At 37.7% G+C, this 11,462-nt stretch overlaps 1 protein-coding gene across 1 annotated transcript; it reads right to left on the bottom strand.

Annotated features, from left to right (window-relative positions):
* Positions 1-5,050: 5,050 nt before the first annotated feature.
* cdo1 (cysteine dioxygenase, type I) lies at positions 5,051-11,120 on the bottom strand. The gene is made up of 5 exons (XM_042488983.1): positions 10,849-11,120; positions 9,455-9,532; positions 8,502-8,659; positions 7,751-7,920; positions 5,051-6,037 (listed from the first exon to the last, which is right to left on the bottom strand). The coding sequence occupies exons 1-5, from the start codon at positions 11,016-11,018 to the stop codon at positions 6,008-6,010; spliced, it is 606 nt and encodes a 201-aa protein (XP_042344917.1). The 5' UTR covers positions 11,019-11,120; the 3' UTR covers positions 5,051-6,007.
* Between the last annotated feature and the right edge of the window lie 342 nt (positions 11,121-11,462).

Here is an 11,462-nt window from a genome sequence, read left to right as displayed (position 1 = left end):
TGCTTCAGTCAGACAAAATCAGTGGGCTGTTGTTGCTACTTCTTGCTAAACCTCCTCCTATCTGGGCCAGAAACAGATATCATCCAAGGTCAAACTTCAGTAAAAAAAACGCATTCATTCTGCATCGTTTTTTCCAGCAAGACTTAAGTCCATTTAAAACTCCATTTGAGCAAAGATGTTAAATGAAATGAAGAAAATAAAATTGAAAAAAAAAACAACAACACATGAAATACAAAACAAAATGCAGCTTGTGAAGGAACATCATCCTAATTTAATCAATTTCAAGTTAAAATATTTCATAAATATTATGTACCTTTTTTTTTACTGGAACATGGCTTTAAAGCAGCTATATACATAACAAAACTAATTTCTTTGACTCTGGATAAAAATTTTACTTGAACTTTTGTTTTGTTTTCATCCACAAAATAATATTTTATTTCTGCATGCCATATATCAGTGTTCTCAGTGGGTCAGATTTTACTTGATAATTTGATGATTTGGTTTGATAAGATTTTCAAGAGCAAGGTAAATGTAGCCTTCTGACCACAAAGTTAAAAAAAAAGTAAATGTAAATTTTTTCAAGTCAATTTTATTTATAAAGTCCACTCTTACAAACCACAATTTGCCTTAAAGGGCTTTACAGCATAAAACATCCCCCTGTCCTTAGACTCTCAGAGCAGATAAAGAAAAACATCCTCAAAAAAAACTTTAAAAGGGAAAGAAATTATTTATAAAATGGTTATGAATGCATCACAAGTCAGTTAGAAGGAATCTGTTGGGTAAAAATGATTGTTCTGAGTGTAAAAATGGTCAAATTTGACCCGCAAACACAAAAAAATACATGACTTATTCTGGCACAATAAAGGGTTAAAAGAGGTCTAACTGCATCTGTTCAGAGTTCCAGTGGTGCCAAATGGTCAGTGCATTGACCTGCATGAGCACTGGCCAAATAACAGCAAATATTTTAACTCCTGAAAATGGTATTTGCATGTCAGCTGGAACACAAAAACAAACAAGTAATTGACTAAACAGATAGGCAGTGTTGTGAGTCAATGCAACTTTCAACCACAATCGTCATCACTAAAACGTGTGCATGTACTCATAATCATGCCCTTTATCACGTACTTCACAACTTATTGGGAAACTTATCTCTAACATTTTTCGACAGACTTGCAGCTAAAGTTCAGTTTGTCATTTCACTTGACAGTGTGAAATGTAAACATTAAAAAGATAGTATTTTATTGAGAGGGGCATCAATAATCCAGCACTCTTATATAACAGAAACTCCGCCTCGCATTTTGATAAAGAGTGTAGTGATGTGTCTCATAAGTGTCCCCTCTTACAATAAAAACTATATTGAAGGGTCAATGATATCTTTATTATCTCAGAGAAGGACTTTGTTGCAGGAATATACATGACCGTCTGTCAGACAAACAATAAATATAAAGATTACGTCCAGCTATTTAAAGGAGCAGTGTGCAGAATTAAGTAGCGTCTAGCAGTGAGGGCTACAGATTGCATCCAGCTAAAACTTCTCTCGTGTGCCAAGCATGAACTCCCAGTTAGGATTCCTTCAGTTCAGTAGGTTTTTATGGGGAGCCAAATTATCCGCAGAGGTCTTGTCCTCTTTAAAACTATTTGGCAGGTTATTTAAAGCGGTGAAAACACTAATTAAAGTAGTTTCACGTTACAAATCTGTGTTTCTCCGATGCCATTTGGTTTGTCACAGACAGATCACCAGCCCTGCATTGCTAATGCGGGCTCACCTTTTCTCTCAAGTCAAGATCCAAACTTTCATGAGGTTTTTACCAGAGGCCAAACTATCTGCAGAAGTCTCCTTCAGGTGATTTAAATCAATAAAAACTCTGTATAAAGCAGTTTCACATTAAGAATCAGTATTTTTTTCAGTGCTGTTTGGCTTGTCATAGAGGTACTGCTAACCAGTGTGAAAAACAAAAATGCACAAGGGCCCTGCATAGAGCCAGTGTTTGGTTTGTCTGTTTGGCCTACTGTAAAAGCATGTGTGGACAATGATCCGCTCCCTAAGTAGATATTAATGGCTAAGTCTAAGGAAACATAAATGCTGATTTTCAGATTATTCTACATTTAAGAAATCATACTTGTTATATTCCATTTCTACCAATATATTCACCTATCCTACACACTGGACCTTTAACTTCATTGGTCCCGGGACTTTACAAAGTGTATCTAAATGTCAAAAGGAAGCATGGACCGTTTAGACAGGGAATGGCTACCATCAGCCAGGACTGAACCAAACCTTGTACAGATGAGGAGGGTCATTCATGGTCATGCCTGAAATTTTGCTGCACAGTTTGACGATACCCTGAAATCTGTTCCTAATTTTGAGGGTACATCACCTATAACAGCAGACAAAGGAGGATATTGCTTATACAGATGTAACTTATTACTTATTACAGATGAGACTTATTTTTCATTAAATTTTGAAACATTTCATCTGAAGAGGGGGGAGAATGTAAGACGAGATTTATTTTTGTCAAGTTTTATTTTATTTGGTAGATAACCTTATTCTGTTCTCATTTTTATTTAGATCATTTATTTGATCAATGCTTAATTCATACATTGTACTGTTTTAAAATCCTCCTGCTTTAAGTCAAAATAAGGAACTACTTAATGTGGTGCACCTTCCCTTTAAGAGAAGGGATTGTTAAGGTCGCAGAGTGATGAGAGATGAGAGATGCTTCGTTTGTGTTCAGTTGGGTTGAGTTGGGGTCTTACTGTTGCAACAGACATTAAAAAGAGACGGAAAAACCATGAAGACATTGTCCTTGTGCTGTCCTTATCCACAGCCCTTAGGTGAATTTACCTTTGAAGTTAAGGCTGGCAGCCTTACACAAATAATATCGCCATAATCTAGCACTGAGAAAAAAAAGGCTGAGTTAACACATCTACATCTCCAGAAACTTTCCGAAATATTCTTTCAAAACAAGACACTTAACACCCCGTGTGTCTTTCATGCTGATGAGTAAACACTCAGCAATGTGCTGATATGGGATTGTTATTATTTTATTGAAGGATTAGTCTTCTGATAGGATGCAATATTATCGCAAAATTCACGAGCCAAAAATCTGAATGAATCATCTGACCAAGACAAAGGTTTCTCGTGGATGAAACTCTATCCGGCCCAGGCACATGGCACTCATGTCCTCTTATAAAACAGGTGCCTTGCTGGGGGCAATCAAGACTGTTGCTTCATTATTACGTAACACTGGCTGCAGGCCATCCCTTGGTTGACCTGCCACAGAGAAAACCAGGAGATGTATTTATCAGACTCACCGTCCTGACACACTGTGTGCTCTCGGCAATGGCAAATAGTGATGAAATGTGTTGAATGAATTATGTTTGTTGTTTGTTCAAACTGTACATTTTTTCATGAGTCAAAAAGAGGCGGGATGTTAAAGAAACTGTCACTAATAAGGGACGAATGAAAGCAATGAAATCCAGAGTTTTACAGAATATCCATTTTAAATTCCACACAAATGCGTGCGAACAATTCATTTTGATTGAGCAGATAATCCTATTGTCTACTTTCAGTTTAGATTGACCTTATGTCTTGGCCTGTGGTCAATATAGAAGTTATTTTCTATTGCTGGAAAAAACACTGAAGGAGATCTAATCAGCAACTAATTTTCCTTCCTTCCTGTCCACATACAACTACTTTTAAATACACAAGCAAATTACAGACTGCATCCTGTATTTCCACCTTTTTTACATTACAAACAGCATGATGACAGCATAAAAAAAAGAAAACATGCAATGGAAGAGGCCAAGAAGCCATTTCTTTATGTAGTGGACACAATAAAACACAATATAATGTAATATAATTAATGTGCATTTTACCTCAGTTTAGGTGGATATAGAGGACAAGTAATAGTCACTTTAGCTTCAACTACTATGTGCTAATTGAACAGGTAGATAGAGCTTTGCACACTCACCTGTAATCATTCACTAATAGGGACAATTGTGCACAGACGTCATATAGAATATCTGGTACTTTAATACTTTTATCAGCGCACTATTACCATAATCGGTTTATTGGTAAAGTTAATCAATATTTCCCCGGTATCAAAGTAAAGAGGGCAACCTACGCATTGGCATGCTTCCCAGGCTGATGCCAGACTAAGGCCTATCTATAGATCTATTGCTGCAAGTTCCACAATTACTGTAATTTACTTTTATGTGACTATTAATAAACCGTTAGGACACTGATACTCAATTTTTGATACTGATACTGATTTCTTTGTGAACATCATGAGTGGAGTTGTTTTACGGACACACAAGGAATTTGTGTAAACCCTCAGTAAAGTTGTATCATATCCTATCATTTTGCTACGTTTCGTTTTGTTGCGCCTGGTATCATATCGTATCGCATCGTATCGTATCGTATCGTATCGTATCGTATCGTATCGTATCGTATCGTATCGTATCGTATCGTATCGTAATTGAAATGGAAATATGTTTGTGCTTAACATTTGACAGGCAGCAGAGGAAAGACTGTGTGCACATGGGTGACATTCTTGACAGACACACACCCAAACACACATACACATGCGCGCACACATATACAGTATATGTGTATGTGTGTGTGTCATGGAAGCCGTGGTACCACCATGGTATATGTTTTCAAGGTATACCGCCACAACTTTTCACACATGTATTGGCTATTTTTAAATTTTTTTAGACAATAATGTTTTGGCTTTTTCTACCTTTATTTGAAAGGACGGTGTAAGCATGATAAGGGGAAAGAGAGGTAATGACATGCAGCGAAGGGCCAAAGGCGCAAAGCAAACCTGTGTCTGCTGCGGCAAGGACATTGCCTTTGTACATTGGGCGCCTGCTCTGCTCACTAACCTACCGGGCATCCCTTTATTTTGTTTTTTGATACTGAAGCTTTTGCACTGATCTACCAAACAAGCCCTATACATTGTAGTTGCTTGATGCGTTCATTGTGAGAAACATATAATTAATTACAAAAACACGTAAGACAAAAAATGAAGACAAGAATATGGTGTTCTGTGAAAGGGTAATGGTGTTTATTGATCTACAGTTATGGCCAGATTTATGATTTACTGCATCACAACAAATCATCCATGCATGTGACAGTGCTATGCGAGGTGCTATGTGGTGAAAACTACACACTATATAAATACAGCTACAATTAAAATATGCCAAAATCCTGAGAAAAGGTTTAAGTTTTATCTAAAAATATTGTCTGCTAATAATACAAAAGAATCTCTTGGTCAATACATTTAGGAGTAACACAGAAGCTTGCTGATTTCAACACTTTTTCCCCTGCAAATAAATTACAACCATCGCACTTTTTAAAAACAACACATCTCTAAAGCTTTACATTTCTTTTTCCAAATGCAATTGGAACAATCTTTTTTTTAATTAGATTATACAAACAATATTACATCATCACAATTTTCAGCAAGAGTTAGGACAATTTCGAGTGGTATACATTGACAGTAAATACAGCTATAAAAGTGCTCCATTGATAACAAAACAGTTGATTGCAGAGCTGTTTTTCCTTTTCTTGAGATAGAAAATTTAAACACTATAACAGCAATAAAAAATTTTCCACTTTAAAAAAAAAATGCTAAAGCCTTACTCTTTGACTATGGGCCATAACTTTACAAAAGTGTGGTTACACAGGTCGTGGATAGACTGGAATGTTGTTATTGGAAATGGCTCTCCTCAGGCAAACAAAAGGCAGATTCATTCCATGTCCAAGCCTATTCATGCATTCGTCCTGTGCTCATCAGTATTTGCCAAGCTCACACTGGGCAGCGATAAAGCCATTCTAATTGCTGGGTTGTCCTTTTGAACTGACGTGCTTCTGATTTTTAAATGGGTTGCTTAGTCATAGTATGTCCACATTTCGCTTCCCCAGCAGTTTCCCTTGAATAATTTTCACAATATTGTCGTTTTGAATGCATACGTTATCAGGATCCTCCTTTGGTGACCATTAGTTGTTCTCTTGTGAGACTGTGGTCTCCTGTGGAAAAAAAGGAGAAAAACAGAGTAAGTTAGAGCGTGGGGTCAGGTCACAAGTCACTGAGTGACACATAAATCTTTCCCTTTACATAAAGCTAAACCTACACTCAAAATCAGGTTCCTTATACACATTTAAATTGAGTTTTCCAGTGTTATACAGCACCTAATTGGTCATCCATCCAAAAAACAACCTCGGACACAACATCTGTTAAGAGGGGCATATACGGAGTTAAGTTCATTGTGTGCTCACACTTACGTGCTTCCACTATCTTATCTCCTCTGTTTGGTGTTGCAATCTAATGCACTAACTCCACAGTGTTATGGTCAAGGTATGCTTATACAACGTGTAGATTTTAGATAAGGCCACTGTTGTTGGCAGGGTGGCCAAAGCATGCAGAGACCCTATACTGTGGATGCTCATGTTTTACATTGTTGCGTTCATTCGTCTGTAATTTATTTTATTACGTGCAGGACTTTAGATTACACCTTTAAAGGAAATGTTATATGCAAGAGTCGATTCCTCTATCCCTGAAAATAAAAAACTGCCTGCTAAAGGAACATTTTTGTTGAAACAGCAACAACATGTAATGGATATGAAATGGAAACTTTCTATTAAATCCCTGAAGCTTCAAGGGGTGCTGCTTTAATTGCTTGTTGGCTGTGCCTAATGAGAGTAGCAAAACGCCATAAAAACACTTCCTGCTCCTAAGGCAGCGGGGTGAGGAGGTCCGTGTGTTCAATTAACTGTTTGTAGTGATCCTTTGTGTGGTGGTAATATGTTTATAAAAAGTGACCACTTTAACAGTTGTGCACTTGCAGTTATGAATGTATATTAAATAAAATCTTTATGGCTTCTTTAACATGTTTGTCAATGGAATCAGTTATCGTCAACAAGAGAGGTTTGAAGAAATTAATCTTCATCTCTCTGTTCACTTGTTGCTAACATCTATCATGCCATTAGGCTGTTAGTGTTTTGGATCATATGCTATTATTATATGCTATTATTAAAGGACATATTTTTGTACTGTGCCCATGGCTATAGTATCACATATCTGTTTGACTTCCCACATTAAGAATTTCATAAATTCGGCCTACAGAATTTGACTCCGGAAAATTTGGTCGTCCAAACACCAACACAGTGTGTAGGATTTAGGGGGATATATTGACAGAAATTAACTATAATATAATAAACCATGTTTTATAGTGTATATCCACCGGAAAATAAGAATTTGTACAAAAAGGACAAACCAAACACTGACTCTAGATAGGGCCATTTGTGTGTGTTTTTGCATCAGTCACCGTAGTTAGCAGCCCCTCTGCAATGGGAGTGTTGGAAAAACACTGTTTTCAGTTTTGGAAAGGAAGAGACCTCTGTGGATAATTGGGCGTCTAGTAAAAACCTCCTAAACATTGGGATCTTAAGTTCTCACAGAAAAAAATGCAAGAACACAATAGCAGGTGCTGGGCTAGCTGCCCATCTGCTGCACCATGCCGAACATTGGGGAAACACTGATTTGTAAGGCTAAACTGCTTTATTCAGTTTTTTAGCTGGTTTTAAACACCTGGTTTGTTTGTTTTGGAGGCCTTTGCGGATAATTTGGCTCCCGGTAAAACCCCACTGAACAATGAACACTAAAGTAATTCTAACCAGGAGAAGGTCCAGCAGGTTGCAATCTTTCACACTGTTTCTCTATAGTCATAATAAGTCTCTTACAAGTGGAGTCTTCTCCCCGTATTTGCTCCAGAAGGTCATCTTGACAGTGTTCCTGTGCCCTGTCCGCTGGTCAAAGGTCTGGCAGGTCTGGAAGGGGGGACTGTACAGGTGCAAACTGACTGCGCCCTCTGTGTGGCTGCCGTTTTCTACACGATGCAGGCCGATGGAATCTGGAATATGCACAGACACACACACACATGCATGAAAAATGTACATTTGGAGAGTATTTTCCACTGGAATGCTGTAAAGTGGGGCTCGTAGGCAGTTCTTGGCAGTGCTGCAACCAACAACTGACACCAAACATCACACCCGGGCTCTGTTGGCTTTGGGGAAACACTCAGTCAGCAGAGATCTGCCGAGAGACCTGAATGCTATTCATTGTAAAATTTCAACTGGCTGTTAACTCCTGTGAGACCGTTTTTGCATTGCGTAACTGCAGAGGTTGTAATCTTTGGTATTACTCTGCGCTGTAAAAAGTGGCACACTTATTGCACCGTTGTATAGACTCCTGGTGGAAGAGAGATAATACATAGGCTATCTCAGGTTGGAGAGGACATTAAGAGGTTGTTTGTTCTATTGTAATGAATGCAGTGTAATGATGTGAGAGTTTCTCATATTAAGAGCCAGTTTCACACCTTACCCACACACAGAAAATCCCATATTAATAGAATTAGGAGGTATTAATACTGACAAGGGGTAAATGGCCAACTCTAATTAACAGAAACAATCAGCGCACAGTCTGCTTTCTCACCATTTATGTAAGCAACTTTGTTTTCCTGGAGAATTCTCTGTGACTTCTGGACCATTTCTCCCTGTGATTTACTGTCCGGCCAGTCAAACAGCGTCTCCTTCAGCTGACCCTGCAGCAGCTTCATGAAACAATGGGAGTCTGTGTGGTCGTGGATGCTACTGCAAATCGTAAAGAAACACAAAAGCATACAGTGTCAGAATATGTCCTCCTTGTGACCCTTGGATCAAAAGCTATATTAAAAATCTGTTCTGAGGAGAATTTCTGTGATGCAATACAAAATGAGACTCTGGATATCTTATTTTTGTGCTAAGAAAGTTAAACTGTTCCTCCAATCAGGCAGACACCAGATAAATGCATAATATAATGTAATATGATTAGCCTCTTGTAAAATAGGAATATCATGCAATAAAAATTGCATAATATGCCTATTTTTTAGCTGCTCGTGTAAAATACGGTTGTCTGACCACTAGAACAATCTGCTCAATGTTACTGTTTGTTAGTGCCAACTGCTAAATCAACCACCTAAAGACATTGTTAAATCATAGTAAACTGCAATGAATTGTTCCATTTATATCTTACAGGTGTTCAGGGGATATTTGCTGACGTCGTGAGACGTGCAACAGATATCAAATAACGTCTATTTGCACAACCTGTCCGTCTGTCTGTAGTACATTGGACTCTGTTATCTCTATTAACTCAATTGCCACAGAAAATCAATAAAATATGCAATAAATTTAATAGCTTTTAATAGCACATATAACAAGGTTGAATCTGTGATCCTGAGCCTTGCTGATACAAAAATGTGAATAAGCAAAACACAATTTGATAATATTGCATTTCATAACAAAAATCAGACTTTTCTGGAAGCCAACCATACTGGTGCGTCCTTGAATTGTCATGTTAAAGCTAACTTTGTCATATTCATTCTCCATCTGCATGTGGAAGCATCTCACCTGCCGTGGCCTTCACCCCAGCACAGAATAATGAGATTGAACTTCCCGTTACCCTCATCGACCAAGTTCCTTGTGTACCTGCAGAAGAGGACAACTTGTTCAACAAACAGGGAGACACATGAAAGGACTCAGAGGAGACGTGAAGAGAGCTTTCGACACAAACTGTCGATTAGATGTATTGTAGATGTTTTGGTTAAAGTGAGAGATAAACTTGTGCTGCTTTCCTTGAATAATGAATTCCCCTAATGTAGAATATTTTAAGATAAATCTAAATTTCAACTTGAGCGCAGTGAGGTTTATTTGATTTGACTTAATTTTCATTTATGCGGCTAACTCCAGTTTCCACACAGTAAACCTTTTGCAGGATAACAGCAATACATCACTTTTGGATGATAACAAAATGATAAAAACAACACCTGCACTAACAGTAGGACTCCACAAGGACAGTAAACAAAGGGCTCCCTGACACTTATTGAATGTTTTTGTACTTTTTTTTTCAACATAAACAATCTGCTTATGTCATAGGCCTGCCTACAAATGTCGTCAACACTGCATGTTTTTTTTTTTGCTCTTTGCTATGTCGTCAATCTCCAAATATTTTCGAGGCAGCTGCAGCTCCCTGGTGGTCAGACAGTCCCAGTCAGTCGGGTGTGTATCGGTTCTCGGTGTTGATTGGATGGTTCACTCCTCCTCCCTGCACTGACCCCTCACTAATCAAAACACTGCAGCTATTCAAAACCATTGAATAGAGCACCCATATTTTGTAGCGGGGAGCCCTTTCACTGCAGAGATAAACACTTAGATTAAACTGTGTAAAGTTAAAAGCTCAAAACAGGCTATAAGTGGCGTTTATTGATAGACTGCGTCGATATGAATTCTGCAAACAAGTCGAAGTTTTATTTTCCCCTCTTGTTTCGACTAAAATGTTCCGTATGGAAACAACAGCTGGTTTTCATTCAAAAATAAGAACTATGTTGTTGTTTTAAATTAAAATGTAGACATTTTAACAACTGATTGTATATTGTTTTTATAAAGGTATTCAGCAATTTTCAAACTTACGAACCCCATTCATTGTATAAACAACTTTTTTTCAGCTCAGAGGTGTTTTTTTCTTTGTTTGTTTGTTTTTGGCAATAAAAAGTGAAAGTAGCAGACATGAAATACAGACACAACGTAAACAAAAGTTTAAAAAAGGATAATTAACAAATAAATAAGAGATAAATAAGATAAATGCATAAGAAAAATAACATTTGGACTATGGTTGACACAAATGTGGCAGATTAGGTTACAGAGCCAAAGCGTAAAGTGCATCATTATAATAAAGCATATGTACCTGATTAGTTTAACGATGTCAAATATGAAACGCATTATTAAACAAACTTTTTTTTTTTTACCTGTACTGGTCAAACTTTGCGTATTTCTTCCATTCCTGAGGGTTGCTCTCATATGCTTCCATTATATCTTGGACCTCCTCCACATTGATGCGGTCACTCTCGAAGATCTTATGCAGGATTTTTATCAGGTCATCCAGAGTTTCTGGTTTAACCACCTCGGTGGGCTCCATCTCTCTGCAGAAGGTGATTTCTTTAGGTAATTCTCTTAAGTTAAAACTAAAGGTTTGACTCACTAACTTTGTCCAGCGCTTTACTTTTTATAGGTTGCGCTGTAATTTGGGGACGAGCTGGAGTTGGGCTGTACCATTATGGAGAAAAGGTGAACGCCCACAGCGCACAGTCTCATTTAAATACAATTTGTCGAGAGCTCATAATGAAACCTAGCAAAAATATGAAGCTGCACTTTTACATTCACTCTGTATGTATTATACAACTGGTATTTTTAATTTTGCACGTTGTCAACAAAACTTTGCATTCATCTCACATAATAAGAAGTTGGACTAATCCTCTTTGAGTCCAATTCCACCACGTTGCCACAAACACAGCGTCCCCCTTTCCCTTTCTCTCTCTCCCTCTCTCACTAAGGCATTTCTTCAACAATAGCTGCGCAGCCT

This window comes from Plectropomus leopardus, chromosome 6, assembly GCF_008729295.1.
Source record: "Plectropomus leopardus isolate mb chromosome 6, YSFRI_Pleo_2.0, whole genome shotgun sequence".
Taxonomy (NCBI): Eukaryota; Metazoa; Chordata; class Actinopteri; order Perciformes; family Serranidae; genus Plectropomus; species Plectropomus leopardus.
The sequence above is the reverse complement of the archived record's forward strand: the minus strand, read 5'-3'. Positions and strand labels throughout refer to the sequence as shown.